Below are 22,195 nucleotides of genomic sequence, written 5' to 3'. Positions count from 1 at the left end.
TGGAGGAATGTCAGGCTTGCATAACTGATAGCACGACCCGGGGGAAAATATAGGATTGTGAATAACTTTGTAAAGACACTATTGCTATAGACTCACTCTTATCCAATGTATCCTAGCACCCATTAGACCTGTGAAGAGTGAGTTCACATTGACACACGACTCGCTGCCATCGGCAGCAGTATACCAAATTAAATCCACCTACAAATAAAGGATAAGTTGATAACGTAATTTTTATATTTTTCTTTTGTTCTCTTAACTTCTTGTTGACAAATCCCATAAAAAAATTTTTTTTAAAAACACAAGTTAAAAATGGAGATCTATGGCACAGAAAAATCAACAAAATCACAATGTGAACATGAAGCCCTCAGAATTAACTCTTGGTTTAGGTAATTTGATAGGATTTGTCGAAAAGAAACGTGTAAATATGGAAAATAAAAATAATATAAAATAGGATCTAATGTAGGTTATTCATGTGGCTCAAGCAAGAGACTGTGTGGAAAGTGAAAGCCAGAAAAATATAATTATTGAAGACCCAACCCCCCTTTAAAAGAGACAATTTGACGAGGATTTGTGGTTAATATGCAAGGACTAACCAAATATTTTACCAGTACAATCTTCCATAGCAAAGGCCAGAGGTGTGTAAACCCGATAAATAACACAAGACACATCCAATTTCAATGGTTTATGCCAGAGTAGTAAAAATGACAACTGCTAGGCTTCTGTTCGCTGCTGTTATATTTAAGTTTTACATGTGACTTACAAAGCCGTGCTCTCCTGTGCCACTGAGCTGAATGCCAACAGAGAAAAAAATTTGGGATCAGTCATTCAATATTTCCAATCTTTGTTGGGTAACAGAAAATGTTGGGATTTGTGATTACAGTCATTGTTGTAATATTGATTCATGTGGGGCAGCACCAGCAGTTTTACTCATGTGGAACCACGGTTTGAAATACAGTTCTCAACAAAGGGCAAACAGTTACTGACAGAACAATTTTCCACTCAAGGTCTCCATAATACATTAAGTATGGTTTAGATCATCATGTATGGAAACCAAACTATATTTCACTGGCTGGATGCCTCCCATATGACAAGACTGTAACTATAATGGAATATAAATTAAAAGCTCCTTCCACCCAGTATGCATAGTCATGTAAGAAACTTCTTATAAGTAAAGCAAAAACACCTGAGAACACGCTGACCGTTTCCGAATCACTTCGCTTTCTTTAAGAGTCGTTAGGAACAAGAAATTATGACTCATCCTACGAGTTGTATTAAAAGCAGTGAACCTGGAGGTCAAACACAGTGCAGTCTGCATTATGACAGATTTTGTTTTGGCTTTCTACTCTTGCACATTGGATTTCAAACAACACTATAACTATGAGAATAAAGTGCTGACTTTTAGCTTTAAAGCAGCTCTAATTATTGTTGTATATTTTAACAGTGAATGACATTACTCACAACGGGCCACCTGCAGTATGAGTTACAGTCACCACAAAGGATGATCTGTAGTTTAAGCTCATTGTTTTTGGCAGTTCAGGGAACAGATTTACCGTTTTGACTCGCATGTGTCATTTTCAACAGCAAACAGATGTTTACAGTAAAAAAGAAAAGGCTGATAGAAGTAATGAACCGTATTTGAACAGCACCAAATGAAAGACGAACACAGTTAGCCGATTAGCTGCTAAATGTTTCATTATGTTTCTCTCAAAAGGAGAGTGAATATTAGGCTTTGGGTCAGGTTGTTTTGAAAGGTGAATTTTCTGCCCTTTTCCACTCCCCACTAAAAGACCCACCAAAAGACCCAGAAAAGTTGTTGCTCAAGTGGGAGTCTTTGTTTTCAAACCTCCAGTGTGCTGAAGTAAAGCCAAAACAATCAAAACATATCACTGCCCTAATGCTGACACGCATACATGTACGTCATCAGCTGTCTGTGACTGATCTCTAAGACAAAGACTGAGTTAAATGGATTGCTAACAGGATGTTGTTTCACTCGTTTTCAGGTGAAATGCAGCTCATGGTCTGAACTGGTCTTTATTCTTCTGGGCTTCATGGTTGCTTAGCGAGGAGGCAGCAATGGGAACGGCTGAGAACAACATGGGCAAGTCTTTCATCAGACATCTGTCATCTCATCTTCCATCTCCCCCTCTGTTTCACCTTCTGCCTCGCCTTCTTCCTCCTCTTCCTCCTCAGAAGTCACATCCAGCTCCTCCATCTGGGAGACACACTTTGGACACGAGCAGACGAACAGGTAGTTCTCCCTGGGAAGAAAATGTTCAGCCAGTCACATTGTTGCACCTCTAACAAGAGCTAAATTAATTACAAGAATTCTGCGCGGCGGCGTTACAAAAGTCTGGTGCTTCGCAGCCGTCGCTTTTGGGCTGTTAAACACTGCAATTAATGCTTGTGGTGCAATTAATACTTTTAATCAGCTGGTGTGATATGGTCCCAAAAGAGCTCGCACCAGCAGCCTGGTGGTGAAACTGCACCTTCTCAGCCCCGACAATAATCGCAGGATGCACTAAAAACGTTATGCCTCTCAGAGACTTGTTTAACAAACTTCCCCTGCCTTTCCAGAGTATGGGGTGTAATTCGAAGGTGTCAATCAATGACGAGCGCGAGCGCAGGAGTAGTCATCAGACCCCGTAGCATCTCGGCCTTAAGACTGGCCATTATTGCCTGGAAAGCTTTTTATTGATCCGGATGAAATTCATAACACTATGACCCCTGTTCGAGTGAATCATCCGAGGGATTACCTCAGTATTTTGTGTCTGCTGTGTCGGCTTCGGTCCCGCTGACAGCAGTCCAAATAACTGATGCAGATCTCCTGAAAATGGAAGAAAACGCAAACTTGAACTGGCTGAAGAAGCCCGACATCAATAACATGAAGATATTCAGCCTTAACATTTACACTTAAATCCCACAAGCATACTACGAGCACTGCTACTTTTCATATGACAGAAATGTGTTTTTTGGGGGTTTTTTTTTTCCAAATGTCTTTGTTCCCGCATGCAGGAAGCTGCTCTGTCCTTCAGTCGCTCTGCTAGTGAAACGTTGTACAAAGCACTTCTGTCTTGTCTGACATTCAAAGGAGAAAGCTTTGCCGGGAAAGTAGCGCGGCTGCTGTGACATTACTGTGCCGCACGGATGCAAGGCTTCTCAATCTTTCTGACAGCTTGACAAACCCACTCCAATCCTGAAAGTCTCAGCTTTCTAATACCGTCTGACAAGGGAGCACACAAAGCTAGAGAGGGATGTTCCGTCCCGTCTATCCCAGGCCAAAATTTATCACTCCACACCCAGGCATGTCAGCTGACCTCTCCAGGGTTGATGTCACTAAGGGCACTGAGGTGAAGCAGGAAATTGTTACTGGGGAAGGACGCCTCTGCGTTGGGTATGCAGCTGTGGTTACCTGCGCGGGGGAGGAGGGGGGGGGGTCAAAGAGGCAAAAATGAGGTCACCAGACGGCCTTTTAACCAGAGTAACAGAAGTGCTCGTAACAGACACATCATCTGCACTTACATGAGCTTTGAAGCAGAAAAAGTCCAGAGCCCTCACAGTTAAGAAAGTCTCCCGTTTCTGCAGAAAAAAGTCACAAATTATGGACATTTCTGACCTTTGTTGGGATCTGCGCACAGGTTACATAATAATCGCAGCATGTTCATTGGTCAGAACTACAACACACACAATAATGAACACTCACTCAAACAATATGACCGCCGCAAATCTGCTCAGTTGAGACAAAAATAATTTGCTGCAAGACTGAGATAAAACTGTGACCTTTCTCTATGTCCTTGTACAGCTGGTCGATAAAAGAGTCCAAATGCTCCCTCTGCTGGGCAGGAAGCTCAAGTGCATCGCAGGCATGAACCCACTGGCTCAAAGAGCTACAATTAAATGAAAGTAGAGCACAAAGAAGGAGAATTATTGAAGCTGAGATCCAGAGTTGGGCCTGTTGAAAGTTGAAGTGAAGAACAACAGAGGCAGGTGTTTACCTGGTGCCGATACCTTGTCCGTTGGTTCCCACCAAAGCAAACAGAGAGCGGAAACCCTCAGGAACAAACCACTGCAATACAGTTACACCTTTGATGAGCCATACAGGGAGATTTTCAATTTAATTTAACCCCTATTTTACTGAGGAGAGACATTAAGGTCAGCTTCAACGTCACTTGAGCTAGAAGGAGTTACTTAAATTCACTTTTCAGTCATATCAGCACAATAATTACATTTTCAAGCAAACATGCCCGAAATAAAAAAAAAACACCTGGCATCCCCTTTTTAAATGTGACACATTGTTTGCTGTCAGCATGACACAACTAACGTTTCACTGACATTTATACAAAAAATGATTCATCAGGCAGGATGACATTCAGGACGCAGAGAAGGCCAAATGAAATCAGAACCGTCGGCTCAAAGTTCACCTGTGAGCTGCCGTAATTAACTGTCCTGAGGAGAAAAAACATATTTTGGGGGTATTTTTTGGCAGCTGCGCAGCATTTGGCAAAAATGAGCTGAACAAGCCAGTGGACTGAAAACATGAAGAAACACTCTTACCCGGCTGAGATGGTCATCATAAAGTGCTTCTGTAAAAAGGCTGTGTAACAAGGCTAACTGCCCCTGCAAAAACAAATAAAAAAAAAAAAAAAGCCATTTTACACAACAGAAAATATACTTCTGAAGCAAAGGTGGCCACAGTGGGACGAGAAACTGTCTCAGGGGAGAGCGACACCTTGGCATGCTTTGCTTATCGAGGTGTGAAGAACTGCGATGGCCACGAGAGCATGATACGGTCTTTGAAGAGACATTTTCACCTCAACAACCTTATATCTGCAGCAGGAAGAAGATGAAGGCTACTCACTCTGAACTTCTCTCCCAGGAGCTTATGGGCGATCTCCTCTTCCTCGTTCGCTGTCCGGCTGCAGAAGTGAGAAAACAGCTTCTGCCAGTGTGCTTTATCTTTGGCCTGGACAACATCAATGATATCGTGTCACTTATTACAGTGAGTTGCATTGGTGAATAGCAGCATTTCTCTGTTGCACGCACCGAATGTTTCACCGCTTGTTGCGAAGGATAATACGTGTTTTTTTTTTAAAAAAAGAGAGGAACAACTGAGTCAAACCAAATTACTGATGGTATCTGCACATATGTGACTTACATCCTTCAACACCAAGCGCACATATTTTACTGTATGACGTTTAGGCCCGGTGTTCACACTGAACAATTAGCATCCAGCAAAACATTTTCCACCAATAAGTCTCGGGAGATAAAAGTAATCAGAGAGACTCACCTGTTTGACCATAGAGACCATTCTGGCCATAAGCATGATGCTGGAGGTCTCCGGAGGATAATGCATACTCCTAAAAGAAGACAAGAATCTGCATTTCATAAAATGTCTAAATAAAGATCAGCACCTTGGAGAGGGTAAAACGCTCTCTCACCTCCATGCGTCTTTGAGCTTGTTCGTAGGGTGGTCAGGATCATCATGAGAAGGACCCACACACAGAGCTCGATGGTACTGATCTGCAGCTGCTTGTCGACACTCGCTGCCACAGTACATCACCTGCAGGGAGAGCCGGGTTCACACAGGTCATAAAACACTGGAAATGCTTCAAAACAATGGTGTAAATCATTGGAAGTGATAAAAGAAATAATCTTCACTCCATATAACACAGTTCCTTCCCCATTAATTGGATATTACACATCTGCAACAGCCACTTCAGCAACACTATGAGCAGGGAATTGACTGTGGTTTATTATTCAGTCAAAAGAATTTATAAAGTAATGCACTAGTGCTCAAACATCTATGAAATATATAATTGTGTATAGATTTTTGTTGGGCTGGTTTTTGATTTTCAAATCATTGTTCTTCCAGGTTTGTGATGAGTCAGCAGACAAATTTAACACGGACCACTTTTTTTTTTTTTTTCAAGCCCCATTTGTGACTCCAAGTTTCTTTTGGACAAATCGGGAAAGCCAAAAAAAATATTAGAATTTTCCAAAGTAGAGAAATGTAATGGAGCAATTTCTAAAGATATTAAAAAATATAAACCATTTCAGGAACATCATCATCCATTCTGAAAAGTAGGAGATGAATCTGCAAACTGTGCAGGTTATAATGAAAGAGGAATGAGCTTTGTAAGTGTGTTGTACAGCTTCAGGAACCTAAAGCAGAAAGCCATGAAATTATATGCAATTCACTTTGACATAGTTCAAACTCAGCTTGTTTGCGCCATAGATAAGTAATAATACACGTACTAAGTGAGAAACTACTGCAGGTCTCTGTGTTCAATAAAAACTAGACAGATAGATTGGCTTATTGATCAACAGTATCAGTCCTGGTCTCTAAAAATCGAACAGCTTGTTGTGCCGTCCACCACAAATACCGTCAAGTTCCTCACTGACCGCCGCCAGCTCCAAATCAGTGTCTCATATTGATCTGATGACTTTCTCTAAGGTTATATTTTTTATTTATTTATTTATTTTTTATTGAGAGAAAAATGAATAATAAACAAAGTTTAAACCTTCAAGCACCAACTTAAGTCCTGATCAGACTTGCCTGACATTGAGGGCAGGCCTGGTGCAGCTCCGGTCGAACACGGCAGAGCTCGGGGTGAGGAAGGCTGAGTCCGGGGATGCCGCTGAGTCTCCTCGCATTCTCCTCTGCAGTCTCCAGAGCGCGTAGGCAGTACTCACAGGCTGGCGAAGGTGCGAGAGCACAGCAGATGAGCACAGGCAAAACATCGCTGCAGACCTTGGAGATATTAAAGTTTCATTCTCCTCCTAAAACTCAGATTTATGAAGTGTGAACCAAGTCCGTGTCCCGATGCTTACATATTATTAATGCAACTTCAGTCTTAGTCTTTGTAAAACGATGCAACTTGAACAATGTTAAAGTCAGGTACAAAGTCCTAAAGGCACTTTCAGTTACTTCATTCACACGTGTTGTCGTATTTAAATACAGTCAACACGCATTTGACGTCTCACCTTTATATTTATACAAAGCATTCCAGAGGAACTGAGCAGAGACGAGAGGCCGCTCGATGAAGATGGCGTCTCCCTTCTTGATGCTCTTTTTGGCGAATAGACCTTTACCCTGAAACGTGAAACAACAAACTGTTACCGTTGTTCTCCGTCACAGAGGGATTCGCTTAAACACAACTACAGCACAATTACTAGAGCACGTAGTCTACTGAAAAGAAAGAAAGACGCTTAAAAGCTCCTCATAGATGAAAATGTAGTAAGATGAGCTTAAAGATCACAGTGAGAGCTGAAAGATAAGCGAATTAAACAGTGGGTTCACTAACAGGAACATTCTGTTTAAACTATTTGTCAAGTAAATGTTCCAAATACTTAATTGCAGTTTCCTCAATAGGAGGATTTGCTGCTTTTATCTTAGCATAAATTGAACATCTTTGTCGTTCGGCTTCTTAGTCTGACAGAACAGTATCAATACATACAGATCAAAAGAATAACTATCAGATGACTGAGTAAATAAGCTTGTTGTATTTTACAACTTTTCTTGCAAATGTTGCCTTTAAAAAAAAGGAAGAAAATATGAATGTGATTTTTGTGTGAAAATATGTGATGTGGTTTTCTATCAGGACCATCAAATTGTAATTTTTTTTTCCCTGAAAGCAATGAATCAACTAGTGAACATGACAAAAGCTGACAGAAAACAAACAGCGACAAAGAAATGCTAAATGGGACACAGAAAAATCAAAATGATATACAAAACAGACACCGAATAATCAAAATGATATACAAAACAGACACCGAATAATCAAAATGATATACAAAACAGACACGGTGATGCAACATGAACCAGAGTGAGACACAAAAGTGTATTGAGACGGTGTTCAATGGGGATTTTCCATTATAAAATCTAGAAAATATTCCTTCTGCTTTTACAACTTTTCTTACAAAAAGGTGAACTTCAAAATGGTAGAAATGTGATTTATTTGTGAAATAATGTGATCGAGTTTTCTTCCAGCGCCCTCAAGTTATTATTTTTTTTTCTTCTGAAAGTAATAAATCAAACAGTGAACTGGAGTAAAAGCTGCCAGAAAACAAACAATCGGGAGACGCAGAATGAGACTAAACGAATACAACGTGGTGTAACACACACAAAAAAAACAAAAAAAACAAGAGATGCAAAACGAAGCACGTGGTGCTCAAAAAAAAAAAAACGACACAAGCGCAAGACAAATAAAAAGTAAATGAACATCAAACACAAAGTGACCACAAAATAAACTCCTCACCAGACCATCTTCAGATCAGCACACAAAAACCGATGGGCTTTGGTCGGAATATTTTTAACAGCAGGAACTTCATGTTTGTATATGTTGAGCAATTATTGATTTGATGACTGCACGTGGCTTTTTTTTTTTTTTTTTTAAACGTGTCTCTCTTTTTATGTTTTAGGAGAATCATCACTCAGCTGTGGTCTTGTTGTGGTCAGATTTACAGCTTTAAAGTCGCTGAGATCTGCAGTGCACACGTAGCGCTCACTGTTAAAATAAAAATAAAATAAAAAAATAGATGAACTAAAGACACGAGTCTGAAGCTCTGTGGTAGGTTTGGTCATTCATTTGGCTTCATCCCTGTGCGCCCTGCAGCAGTCAAAGTGTGCTGTGATCCACGCCGACAGCCGGCACGCTGATTTAAAGCGACGTGAAGACGCGCATTTTGTCCGAATCCGTTTAGTCCGACACACCGCAGTCAGTCTCACCTTGACGTTGTCAATAAATCGGACATCCACGCCGCTGGCAACTTTGCCGGGGTCCTCGCAGAAGGAAAACATGTCATCCAGGGGAGCAGCCATGTTCGTAACGCCCTTTCAACTTTCAACTCCGACACTGACGTGTTATCTGTGAGACGGGCTGCTGCGACCTCTGGCGGTGGACCAGGAGGACTGCGGCGGATCCTGCAGAGGGTTCACTGCTGAAAGTTGTTTTAGGGAGGTAGGTATTTACTTTATTAATCCCCGAGGGGAAATTTGTTTCGCTACAGCAGCATACAGAAGCAATAAGATAATAATATAAATAATAGAATAAAATAATAGAATAGAATAGAATAGAATAGAATAGAATAGAATAGAATAGAATAGAATAGAATAGAATAATAGAATAATAGAAAAGCAATAAAATAGAGTAAATAGCAGTAAAAAATATAAAATATAAAATGCGCAGTGTATACAGTACATTATATATCTATATATATTATATACAACAAACCAAGAAACACAGTTAACATATATATTATATACAAACAAACCAAGAAACACAGTCAACAGTGTTATTGTACTGTGATGGATTTTGCCAGAGGTACAGTCTAATTGCGGTCGGCAGGAATGATCTCCTGTATCTGTCCTTGTGACAGCGGAGCTGGAGGAATCTTTTAGAGGTTACTGTAGGTTATGTGAAAAATGAATATAGTGTCTTGCAAATATGGCAGACAGTGCAAGTTTGTTTATACAACACCATTCAGACACAAGGAAAATTCAAAGGGCTTTACCGAGGCATCAAAAACAAGATGGCAAAATTGCATTTGCAAAACAATTAAAACAGTCACAAACACAACAACATGCAAATAAATAGTTAAGATATTAAAAATAAGTTACATGTTTAATTTATTGGAAAATCACAGCATATGATAATGTTTTAAGTCCTGATATAAATGAGCTGGCAGTTTTAGTAGACCTCAGGTGCTCAGGAAACCACAAGCTGCTTCCCCTCGCTTGGTTTCAAACCTAAACCAGACTTCCTGAGGGGTCTGGGTGATTTGTAACCCAGGGAGCCAGTGCACTGATTTTAAGACCGGTACAATGTGCTCCACTTCCTTGATGTTAGTGTTTACTCAGCATTATTTTGGATGTACTGCAGTTGTCTGGTAAATGTGTACTATTTTCTCAGTCCAGTGAGGACTTCATTACAACAGTCTGTAGGGCTGAAAAAAAAAAATGCATGGATACATTTTTATGCATCTTGTTGAAAGAGAAATCCTTTATACTTTTTTTTCTATGTTTTTAAGGTGGTAGAAGGCTGATTTGGTAAATGTCTTTATATTTGTTGAAATTTGGATGAGTTGTTTTGTTTTTTTTGCCATCGGAGGACACAGTTCTTCTCATCAAATACAATATATCTTTGAAAAAATACTGTCATTACCATTAAGAGAAATGCAAATGAATGTATAAATGACATAAATTTGTGAATCCTTGTATGAAAATTTACCCTCATTTATAATATGAATGAAATATAGTCACTATGTTGTTAAAGCTTGATAGCAGAGGAGAAAAAAAAACATCATCTCATAAGACTGAGCAGCTGAAGAAAAGAGTACAAACACTTCACATACAGTGAAAGAGAATTTATTATATATTGTAAAATAATATAGATAGATGTTTTACAGTGTTTGACTAGCAAACATTTAATAAACTCATAGAAGTATTATACAAAGAATTAAAAACATAATCAACAGTATCATATATATTAAAATTGTGTTTAAAATATTGTACAAAAAGAAGTTGTTCATTAAGAGCACAACAGTAGTTTAACAACAGTCGGTAGTGGAGTAGCATGTCCTTCATACAAGTTCGGAAGGATAGCTTAGGTCATGTTATTTCACATTATGTGGGTTAAATTATGTAAATATTAAAAAGTGTATAAAGGAACATACTGTATATCAGCAGTACAGTATAGATGTGTTCACATGTACAGTACAGCCACAGACAGAGAGGTTTCACATTATTATTGTTCCATACTCATCCGTATGTTTTTCATTGTTTATATTAGCACTGCCGCTTTGTTAGTTAAGAGGTCAAAAACTTCTACCAACTGCTTTCCATCACAGTAATCCAACAGGCTGGAGCTTTATAATTATCAGTGTTGACAGATAAGTAACAAGAAATTGCAGTTCAGTAAATGCTCCAGTACATTTGCTCTCGACTTTGTCCACCAGAGAGGACCGAGAAGTTTGTTTTTCAGCCATGTCATGGCCACAATTCATTAATTTTCTATTTGAAAGGCTCCTCATGAAACAAGTTAAAAAAAACAAAATTTAAAAAAGCCTCTGATTCATAATCATACAGAGCTGCAGAGTAGTATGGCTTCCAAAGTGGGGTCAGCATCCAGATTTATCTGAGGGATTATTAACAAGATGGAAAAGCAGAAAAAAAAAATCATTTCCAGAAAAAAAATTTCCAGACTTGAATTGAAATAATCTCAGTCTAAGACAACAACAAAAGAGTCACATCAAACAGAAAAAAAAAACTGTTTTTTAACTGGTCACATGAATTACAAGGAACTGTAAGTATCGACATCGCTTCATTTTTATGTTACATAAAGAAACAAGACAGAAAAACCTCTGATAAACTCAGAATACACAACCTGCAGCAGCAACAAATAACAGACAGACTTGTTTGTGAAGAGCTGGTGTCCATAGTGGAGCATTTAGCATCTGAAAATACAGAAATCTTTCTCTCGCAAAAGGTGGTGGAGACCAAAAAGAGAGACACAATACTGGACTTACATTCATCAGGTGGCCAAAAACATCACCCGTAATGAATAACAGTATTGCTTTGTTAGGCGTTTGCCAACAAGTTTGCCATATCGAAAGGTGATAATATGTCAGTGTTGTGTTTACAGCTTGTTAATACAACCCCCTAGTGGACAAAGATATCATTCAAACTGTATTTATGAACCTTGGTCATTGTTTAAATGGGCTGAGATATACTTGAGCAGCCAGAACTGGCGTCCGAAGTATGGCATGTGTGCTGGAAACCCTGTATTGTATATATATTAGATAATTTGTTAATGCTAAATACTGATTTTCCTGTAAATAAATCATCATTTCTATGTACAGAGTTCTTAAAAACAGGAAGATAGACAGGAATCTATGGCATTTTCAACCTCTGAAGACACTGTGACTGAATATTTGCTGTGATCTTGACAAGAGTATCAAACGCTGGGCTAGCACACGATGATCTACAGACTCTACAGTGATAGTAACACAGCAGATAGTTCCCAAAAGTGTCGACAGGAGGAACCTTTCTGTGGGTTCTCCCCGACAGATATTCACCATGCAGCCTCATCGCCATCCTCGTCCTCTTCTCTCCCACACCGCGGCATCCATCATAAACCCTTGTTATAGGTCACCACCTTGCAGTCCGTTGCCATGGCGATCTCCGGCTCAAGGTGAGACACCTCAATCTGGCCGAAAGATAAACACGAAACTGAAGGTAAGAATTTAGCTGAACAGCTCTGTCTTTAGCCTTGAAAGTCATTTTTAATTAGACGGGAGAAGAGACAGCTGGAATACGAGGAGTGGGCCGGAGCTGTGCATGTCAAGTGGTGTATATGTAATTTGAATTTCCTCACAGCTGCTCCCTGAACCATCTGGCCTTGAGAGCAGAAGCTCATTTAACAGTGTATACTGTACCTGAGACATCTGGGGGAACAGGCTGATGGCCAGGGGCAGAGAGAGGCCGAACGTGACCAGGCACACCACGCTGTGGATGGGCAGCAACAATCTGCGGTTGCTCTGCAGGAATCGCAGCCTACACAAGTCAAGACAGAGACGAAAAGGAGCCTGCTGTGTGGATCGATCCCGGATGACTACTGCGTAGCCAGGAGTTATTTTCGGAACTGAAGAAAAACATCATGTGCAGATTTGGGGGAGCTATTTGGCACAAGTGGTGGGTGGGAGACGTGTGAGTTCAATGAGTCAGACTGCAGATGTCTTATTTAATTCAACAATAAATCCACAATGTCTTTGTCTTTCTGGTCTATTTATTTATTTATTGTATTTTCTCCTGCTGAAGTGACCTCCTACTGTATAAATATATAGTCAGCACTTTGGGGCACAACATATGTTGGCTTTGGCTCAGTAAACACAGATATATGTAATGTATTTTTAGAGCAGGCAGACAATGCTGTCCTACGAAGACAAAGAGCAGAAACTAAAGCAAGGATGAACATTAGGTAAAAAGGGTTTTAGATGAGTTAGCCAAAGGACTTATGACTTATGTATTGTAAATTTTATTATGTTATAGGCACATTGCTTTACACTTCAGGATGAGGGGGGAAACCATCAAACCTCTGTGATGTCAAGGGCTGATGGATTGGTTCGACATCTTCCAGATTAGTAAATAGTAGTTAGAGAGCTATTTTAGGGTTTACCTGCTGTTGCATCATGAACATGTACAGGAAAGGAGTAAGAAATGGGAGGCGTTTAGCTGAATCTGTGTCAGCAGCTAGTTTCAACCCAACTATGATGTTTAGGTCTAATTTGGGTTTTAGAGACTTTACATGTTGTTTTCTCTGAAATTATAGATATCTACAACATCATTTATTATATTTGGTTCAAAACATATTAAAACATAAGTTTCTGGCCCTAACTTGGTTTTGACCAAATGTGTAGTAACTATGTTTTGACATGCTTCATTATCCACAATTTTGTTCCCAACCTTCAGGTTTTCGGGATGCTGATACACTCACATTTTTCTTTGCAGTAAAACATTTCAATTACATAAACCAGCGCTTCCCAGCATGCGGGTCAGGGCCCCCAAAAGGGGCCACAAAACTAATCTGAGAGGTCATTAGATGTTTGACAGGATAGGAATCAGAGAAAATGTATGTCTTGCACACACCAACGTTCAATTTACTTAACCAGTGATGCACCATAGTTATGAACCATTTTTTTGGCTGAATATACTAACCACATGTTTAATCACATTTACTGTACTTGTGTTTCACAAGTTTCAAAAAAGGAAATGTCTGAACATGAATTATTGTGCTGTTACCTCAACCTAGACATTGACTCTGCATAAAAAGAAATAAATTATTATTATTATTTTAGAACTGTACTTAAAACAATGAAGTCTAGATAGAGATAAAACCAGAAAGAATATCATTTGTTTAAAAAAAAAAAAAAAAAAAAAAAGATCCTGGTTTCAGGCCCTCAAATATGTTTTTAAAAAATAAAATTCTGATAATAAAATATTTTTTTAGCTTTTTGCTGTTGTTCGGACAAAACTAGACATTCAACTGCAGCACATTGAAACTATTAAACTAACTATTAACTATTTCCTTTTCTTGACCAACTGACTGAACATTAAAATGAAAATTATCCAGAGCACTATAGTAATTTAACAGATGTATTTCAGCACAGACCTCTCGATGTACGACATAATGATGGGGGGCAGGACGAAGATCGGCATCGGGAGGACCACACGTGTGAAGGCCGTCTCCATGATCGCCTGGGGATAAAAATGAGAACATTGTGCTCACGCTTCATTGCAAATACTGCAATGAATTGGATTTCATTTTCCCCTTCATGAAGTCAAATGGGTGCTGAGTGGCAGGAGCCCAGCAGGAAATGATACATTTTCCCATTATCAGCCACCATCACGTCTGAAATTCACTGAAAAGAAAAAGGCAGGAAGCGCCTAAACAGATTCAGGGCAGTTAAGTAGCAACGGTGCTGAGGCTGCAAAAACAAACAACGAAAAAGAGCCACATACATGTCTTGCAGCGATTTTGGAGGACCCCACCACATTCCCGTTGTTGTCGAGCACGGCGATACCTTCAGAAAGCTCGTTGTGTCTCATCAGGCCCACATTACAGATGTTTGCACTGGCTGAGGAGGCAGAGAGGAAGGCAGCTGAGACATTATTTTAATACATTTTACCAGGATCTTAACAGATGCTGACAGACAAGACATGCAGTAACACATCAAAAGAGGAATTGCTTTAAAAAATAAACTGAGAAATATACAGGATGCAGAAATTACATTAATGGAATCAATGAGCTCTGAAATTTGAAGTCGATATGCCTTTTTGTACCATTTGTGAATAAACTATGACATCAATGAGAGACTGAGAATCCAACCAGTAGAGGGCCACTTAAAAACCCGACCTCATTAAAATACGGGGTCCTTTGAAAACCCACCTACAGCTGGAAAGGGGACAAGTCTCTGTATTATCATTTTGGTGGCAGGGCTCAGCTTGTTGGCCTTCTGAATCAGCACATTCAGTCCCACCTAAAGAATACAAACACATTTTAAAATAGGAGATCAAAAAATTGTACACCTCAGGCAAACATCATGTCAGTGTTATAGAAATCTCTTTTCAAAATCTAAAATTGCAACACATTTTGTTTTTAGTAAAACATGCTTTGAGTACTGCTACAACCGCAGACAGCTCTTCGCCTTCCCCTGTGCAGCTCGGCTGTTTTATTGGTACTTTAGGTTTATTTTATTTAATTTCGCTGCATCATAAGAGCACCTGGTGAGTAAGAAGCTGAACTTGGACCACATAATGAAACCTGTGTGCTAGAGATAGTGAATTTTACTCACACTTATGCTCTCAATCACAGACAGATGAAAGACCTCACGGCTGAACTGGACAAAGACCTTCCCAGTGATCTGTCTCCACTGATATTATTTCAAGATGTAAAATGCTTTCCTGTTTTGTTTTTTTTAAGCTAGAAAACAGTGAAGCTGTTTCTGGAAGGAAAACATCAGGACGATGCCGAGCTGTATTTCCCCCCGCGGACTTCAGATTCTGGCCTTTCTCGTCGACACGCTGCATCGACAGAACAATCCTAATCTTAATGTGCAAGGGAAGTTAAAAATGCTGCCTGACATGCTACAAAGTGTTTTCACATCAGTCAACAGACTCAGACCTCAGCAGCTGAAGAGGCTCTGCAACGCTCAGTGAAAATCTGCAGCATAGTTTTAAGGACGGATTCTGTAACCTGCAGCAAACACTGCCACAGATCACATCCCTCATCAATCCTTTCACTGCTGGTTCAGATTGTTTAAAAGCACCTTTACAGGCAGATGAAGCTGAGGATGACTAACTGAAATGTGTTTTAAGAGAGGAAGATTCGTCACCGTCAAACCAGCTGTAACCCTCAAGCTTATGTCAAGGCTTGGATGGACATCTGTCTGTGAATCAGTTTGAAACAAGTGAAGTCAAAACATGGCTCTGTTCTTATGGACACATGCAGAGTTCTATCGAGAGGCCACAACTAAGTACAAGCCAGACCTGAACAAGAGTGTGTAAAACAAAGACTGCCAGGCGTCCCAGGGAAAAGCCCAATGAATACTGTTCAGGTCTATTGTCATGTGTTGTGTGGCTCTTTGCCATCGTTGTATTTGCAGCTGTAGAATTGTTATCAATAGTAGCGATCCTTACTTTCCTGCAGCTACAACACTGTTATTAGTATTACAACTGTACAGCATTACCAGCACTGATACTCATATTGATGTCAGTGAACAATAAAGACACGCACCGCGATGGAGACAGCACTCGTCACAGCTCCTATGTAGCCTTGAAGAAACTTGGATGTTGGCGTAGGCTGAAGAGGAACAAAAGAAAGACGGTCAAATAACTTCATACTGACAGACTGATCTCAACTCTGTAATGATGTTTTGTATCTTATGTTATAATTTAGTTTCTTAATATTGTATTTTATTTATTGACGGTAAAAAAAAAACAATAATCATGATAACCTATTATTGGAATAAAACCAAAAAAAAGTTGAAGTCTTAAAATCTAAACAACCTAAATGAATAAAATAAATTTTATATATGTTTAAAAAAAAAAAAAATAGTGACAGTGTAATTTCTACCTTAGTGGCGTTTCGGTTTGCATAGTTCACACATGCGTTGTGACTCTGGTTCAGCCACTGAAGGACAAAGAAAGACAGGAAGTGATGGAAGATGGAAAGGTTAAAGGAAAGAGGACATAGATAGATAGATAGATAGATAGATAGATAGATAGATAGATAGATAGATAGATAGATAGATAGATAGATAGATAGATAGATAGATAGATAGATAGATAGATAGATAGATAGATAGATAGATAGATAGATAGATAGATAGATAGATAGATAGATAAGCTCTGCATGTACACAGTAAACGTGCACTTCTTAGCCGATGTTCAAAATGAACAATAAATGCAGTGATTTACAATGTGCATGTTATTTACAGTACCTGCCATATAATGGTAGACACCACAGTCTGATTTGGGAGAAGGAGGCCAATGACCTAGATGAAACCGGGGAATAAGAGCTTATTTTTGGTCAAAATAAGTTCAAAGTCTCATTTCATCTGTTCCCAAAACATGGCCGTGTTCATGGATATCTGCACAGCCAGACAGAGTTCTCGGAAATCCATGAATAAAATGTATGGTTTTAAATGGGACTTACAATTGGTGTTCCGAATGGTACATAACCTGCGCAGCGAAAACATGAGTTTCAGTGTAAAAGAAAACACGATGACAAAATGGACCGAGTTGAACAAAGTGAGGAAAGATCTTCATCTGAGGTCGTACCTGACATTCGAAATGGCATGAAGATCTTCTCTCCTGTGTCAGGATGAATGATGGCCTGCGTGCAGAGAGCATGAAAGCTTCCTCATGATGCCACGGGCCCAGAGACTCGAATGTAATGAAGGGCAGTTAACCTGGGCCAACTTACGGCCGACGACTCACTTACCTGTTTGATCTTCTGGGCCTCCCACAGCTGAACCGGTGAGCGGTGCGGTAAAACAGAAGGACTTATAAGACATATACTCTGCTGGTTCTTCCAATTCATATTCAATCTGCATTTTCTTCATATTGTACTGCAATATACTGCATCACATTAACATTAGTGAAGACTCACCTGAACATCAGACACTCCAGGTGGAAGTGTGTCATGTTTATAGTCATCAAGGAGTTTGATGCATTCTTTCAATCGTGTCTGCAATCAAAGGAAAATGAAGAAAAAGGTCATTTAATTGGAAAAACAATTAGATATTGGATATTTTGGCAGGAATAGTTGGGTATCATTTGAACTGTTTCTATATTGAAGCTGATCCAATACCAGCATTTTGACAATGACGCCAAACAAAACGTTTCTTTGTTCATTGCTTTAACAAATAGTTTAGCTACAATACTGCACCTGCACCGACATACCTGCAAGTGTGTTTTAATTTGACAATAAAATGTTTAGGGCTGTAACTAATCATTACTTTCATTATCAATTAATCTGTCGATTTGTCAATTAACTGTTGAGTCTTTAAACATCACACAAGAGTCCAATATATCATCTTCTGATCTTGTGTTTAATCAGATGACAGTTAAATTTGGCATTTTATTCTTGAAAAAGGAAATAATCACTTGATTATGAAAATGTAAACTAAACGAGTGTTTGATACGGGTTGATATCAAAATAGCACTGAGATCTGTTCCCTCCCCTTTCACAGGTTGTGGAAATGGATGAGTATGAATACCAGAAAGTCCAGACTTTGTGCTGCATACACATGCAGTAGTGCAAACGTCTATGGAGATCAGATTTTACAGGGAGCTTTACCTCAGACACAAACAGGGTGCTGGGGTCGATGATATCAACAAAGTGTCTCAGTCGACCAAGAAATGAACCCTGAAAAAGACAGTAAGACATTGTTAATTCTTTATGACAGTAAATTAAAAAATAACAGCAGCGGACCACATTCCTTCAGTGAATGGATCATTGTTTCACGAGTCCTCTGAACTGATCCACTTTGTTTGTACTCATGCTGAAAAAAAAAAAAGCAACTCTGCAGCTGCTTTAGAAGTTGCAGTTTAAGATCATTAATGTGCTGATAATATCACATGCAAGCACATGTTTCAGTATTATTGTTTCATATGTATACACAATTATACACAAGGACATAACCAATCCCAAAAACCTGCTTCTGCTACTAAATGTTGTCACATCATATTATATTTCAACTCCCTATACCACCGTGGAAATACTGTTTTAAAAAAATTTGCAAACTGATAGGAATATTATTGTAGTGGAGAATCACAAACTTCCACTTTATTTTTACTTTTTGCCCGAAAAGAATCGCATTTAAAAGATACTTATTCAAAAAGAATCTGACAATAACGCTAAAAAAAAACCCACAAAAAAACTAAACTCCTCACCAGAGTATGAAAATACCCATAAAACACTTCTCTCATTAACAACTGACTTTGATTTGCTAAAGAAAGAGTTTAAAATTCAAGAAAAAAAAAATGCTTAAAGATGTGTATCCCTTTCGAGCAGAGAGATCCAGGCAAGCCGCTTTCCTGTTTTCCATTTTTGTGCTGAGCTAAGCTAACAGGCTGTCGCTTCACATTTACAGAACAGACTTAACAGAGATTTCAGTCTTCTCCTCTGATGCTCGGCAGAAAGTGAAGAAGTGCATTTGCCAAAATGTCAATCTGCTGCTTTGTTTAAATTTCCATGCAGGACAACGAAACCTGGCTCCCTCAACGAAGACTGTGAGATGCAGTTAAAAGCACTGACTCGTTATTTAGAGGAGTTTTGTGCTTTTCACAGTAGCTGTTCCTCCATATGTTAATGACAAATAAAGAGACGTGTACTTCAAGATGCAGATCCAAAGACATATTTTTGTTAAATGCACAATGGAAGTAAATATAACTGAGACGTAAATGCAAAATGAACCTTTTGAGATTAACTTGCACAAACTGAGTAGTTTATCATTTACTTTCTTTCGAGTGAGGTTTGAAGCTGCTGGTCAAGCGTCCCTGTTTTCTGTTCCCCTCTCTGTCTACATCCGCATGCCAATTGCTAAGTGTGTGTGTGCCAACAGTCTGAAAAGGCCCAACAGCATTTTACGCCAAGAGTCTCTTTGGCAAACCAGATGGACGAAAACATGGCAGCTTCGATCACATTCCCTCAGACATTTATCAGCTATGAAGGGCAGGAAACGCGGCAGGCAGACAGTGGAACCGACAAGTCTTTATTCTAATTACGTCTCTAAAGCACCGGGTCCTAATTGAAATGACTGGGAACAACCTCAAGTCTCCATAAAGACTGCAAATAAACCAATTTCTTTCTGTATCGCTTTTATCCGGGTTTTCCGTCACTGCCGTTCCCCCATCACACGTCTCCTCCTCTGACAGGCCATATGTGCTGCAGTGCTATTTTGTAAGAGTGGGGTAGAGAGAGGATCCGTGTGAGGAGCCTGCTTTAATTATGCATGAGTTTCAGCTCCCCGGAGAGTACACACAACAAGGCTAGCAGAGCACAGAGCTCAGACAAACCAGGCAAGATTTATGCTGATTCAAAGTCGGCTGGCCTAATTTTAACTGCTTTGATGCACAGAAGTGTTCCAGCACCTTTATGAGCCCAACAGGAACTGCAGGTAGCTGATGGGAAAAGGTTGCCTTTATGGAGCTCGTATAAAGATCTCCCAGTTGAAAAAGCAGTGCAACAACGACAGGAGCCGATAACCGAGGACGAACAGTGAAGAGGGAATTTGTAATCACTCCAAAAATAATAAGAGCTCGCATGAGACAAAAGTGTTAATATGCTGTTATTTAGGCAGTCTGTGAACAATGAAATATCCTGGGTTAATTGGTGTGTTAATGAATGATGAAACAAAGGGTCCCTGCACGCAGACATGTAAACATCTCTCCACCCTCATGGCAAAGGAGCAACACATCCAGATTCAGAGAGAAAAGAAGAATTTTTTTGTCTGTTCTGTCTTTTTTTGAGGTCGTTTTGTGTCTCTTTGTTTGTTGTCCATCTCCCTGTAGCTATTTTACATCTCGTTGTGGCAATTTTGCATCTCTTTGTAGCCGTTTTCTATCACTTTGTGGTTGTTTCGGTTTTTTTTTTTTTTTTTTGCAGCCGTTCTGCGTCTCTTTGTGGAAGTTTTGAAGCAATTTTGCCTCTCTTTGTTTCTTTGTAGTTCAAAAGGACATAAGTCACTGCAACGGACCATTCAGGGGCATGTTGTGTAACAATATGTGTGATGAGAAAAGGTCTTGGCTCCAAATATGAGATAATTCAATTTCTTGAGTGCATATTTTTCATGTTTTTATGCCTGTGGATTACAGTTATATTGACAGCGCACATCAGGTGAAACAAAAGCAGATCACAAAGTGAAGTGACTTATTTACACAACATGGACTTTACTTTGCGCATCAGGTAAATAATTCACTTAAGGCTGCCGTTTAAAAAAAAATGGCATTGAACACGTCTGAAGCGCTGGAAATTTAAATGTAACTAGTGTGTCGCCTCCTCAGTTAACGTGCCATCCGGGAGGACGTGAAGGTCACATTATCTTTCAGGGCTGACCAATGCAAATTCATCTGTGTACATAAAATTGAGTAATGGGCTTCTGATAAGGATGGACGAGCCTCATTAATCTCGATCACAAGCAGGGCAGAAGTCAGTCTGCAGAAAGTATCATGGGGGGGGGGGGAAACTTGAGTCTGATTTGGACAAGATTTATGGCAAAATATAACGAGATGTGGAAATATTGTCCAAAATGCAGCGATTTAAAGCTTTAAAATAATAATTTAAAAAAAGACACGAGGAAAAAAAAAGAACAAAAATAGTTGCACATTTATGGTTAAAACTGATAACAAACAAAAATGCAAATTGACGAGCAGGCTCTCGGTCTCTCGGCTGCGGATCTAAACAGATCAAATCAGCAGCGAGGCGGCGGGTGTGAAATCTGTCAGAGATGATCAACAGCGATGTGATACAACCGACACGTTTACTTCCACTGCTTAAAACTGTGATGAAGTCCAAACTCATCTAATCACACCCGGAAGTTGATTACCACTTGAAAGTTGTTGCGGTTTTCATTTTTAAAAAAAAATTAAAATTAAAAAAAAAAAAAAAAAAAAAAGACAACAGAGAGTCGGATCGGAAATCAAAGGCAACTTTCGGCACAAAGTGTCAGCATCCAGCAGAGCGGCGGCGGCGGCGGCGGGGCGGAGGATGGAGCCGCTTTTCCACCGAGAGCCTCAAAAGCACAAACCGAGATTGTTTACCGGGCGGTTAAAGGAGGAGGAGGAGGAGGAGGAGAGACGACTTACTTGATCGTATCGGGGTCTCCCGAGCTGGAAGACGGGACACGCTGCAGATTCCGCCATGACACCCGAACTACTTATTTATTAATGAACGGAATCATGAACGGATTTCCAAGTGGAGCCAACTACATCCAATGTGTAACTAGTGAAGCAAAGGGGGCCGCTACGTCTGCCGGGAGATGTAGTTCTCCCGTTTGCGTGAACACTGGCAAAGTTGACGCGCATGACTACACATCCCAAATAATCGATCATGTGAACGCTATTGCGTAACTGTTCGGATTGATCTTGGGGATGGGGGTGGGGGGGGGGAGATAACAGTTGATTGGTGTCTGATTG

At 39.7% G+C, this 22,195-nt stretch overlaps 2 protein-coding genes across 3 annotated transcripts; both read right to left on the bottom strand.

Annotated features, from left to right (window-relative positions):
* Positions 1-667: 667 nt before the first annotated feature.
* On the bottom strand, positions 668-8,838 carry smyd5 (SMYD family member 5). Its single transcript, XM_069694201.1, has 13 exons — positions 8,726-8,838; positions 6,982-7,090; positions 6,554-6,693; positions 5,436-5,557; positions 5,285-5,354; positions 4,856-4,960; positions 4,552-4,614; positions 3,993-4,063; positions 3,778-3,884; positions 3,520-3,576; positions 3,315-3,409; positions 2,754-2,824; positions 668-2,258 (listed from the first exon to the last, which is right to left on the bottom strand). Exons 1-13 carry the CDS (start codon positions 8,816-8,818, stop codon positions 2,111-2,113), a joined length of 1,251 nt encoding a protein of 416 aa, XP_069550302.1. The 5' UTR covers positions 8,819-8,838; the 3' UTR covers positions 668-2,110.
* A 1,509-nt stretch (positions 8,839-10,347) lies between these two features.
* On the bottom strand, positions 10,348-22,034 carry sfxn5b (sideroflexin 5b). 2 transcript variants are annotated; one of them, XR_011310732.1, is made up of 15 exons: positions 21,866-22,034; positions 18,357-18,425; positions 17,667-17,744; positions 17,499-17,525; positions 17,336-17,390; positions 17,211-17,236; positions 16,996-17,049; positions 16,629-16,685; positions 16,290-16,355; positions 14,943-15,033; positions 14,516-14,631; positions 14,166-14,251; positions 12,433-12,550; positions 12,073-12,203; positions 10,348-11,132 (listed from the first exon to the last, which is right to left on the bottom strand). XR_011310732.1 is itself a non-coding variant. In XM_069694200.1 (14 exons), exons 1-14 carry the CDS (start codon positions 21,920-21,922, stop codon positions 12,126-12,128), a joined length of 978 nt encoding a protein of 325 aa, XP_069550301.1. In that variant the 5' UTR covers positions 21,923-22,033; the 3' UTR covers positions 10,348-12,125. The 2 variants fall into 2 exon arrangements, 1 of the variants encoding a protein (XP_069550301.1); XM_069694200.1 differs by having other exon boundaries at positions 10,348-12,203; positions 21,866-22,033.
* Positions 22,035-22,195: the final 161 nt, after the last annotated feature.

This window comes from Brachyistius frenatus, unplaced genomic scaffold, assembly GCF_029030835.1.
Source record: "Brachyistius frenatus isolate BFR_SWC_R1_liver_20210118 unplaced genomic scaffold, ASM2903083v1 Contig_17, whole genome shotgun sequence".
In the NCBI taxonomy this organism is placed as follows: domain Eukaryota; kingdom Metazoa; phylum Chordata; class Actinopteri; family Embiotocidae; genus Brachyistius; species Brachyistius frenatus.
The sequence above is the reverse complement of the archived record's forward strand: the minus strand, read 5'-3'. Positions and strand labels throughout refer to the sequence as shown.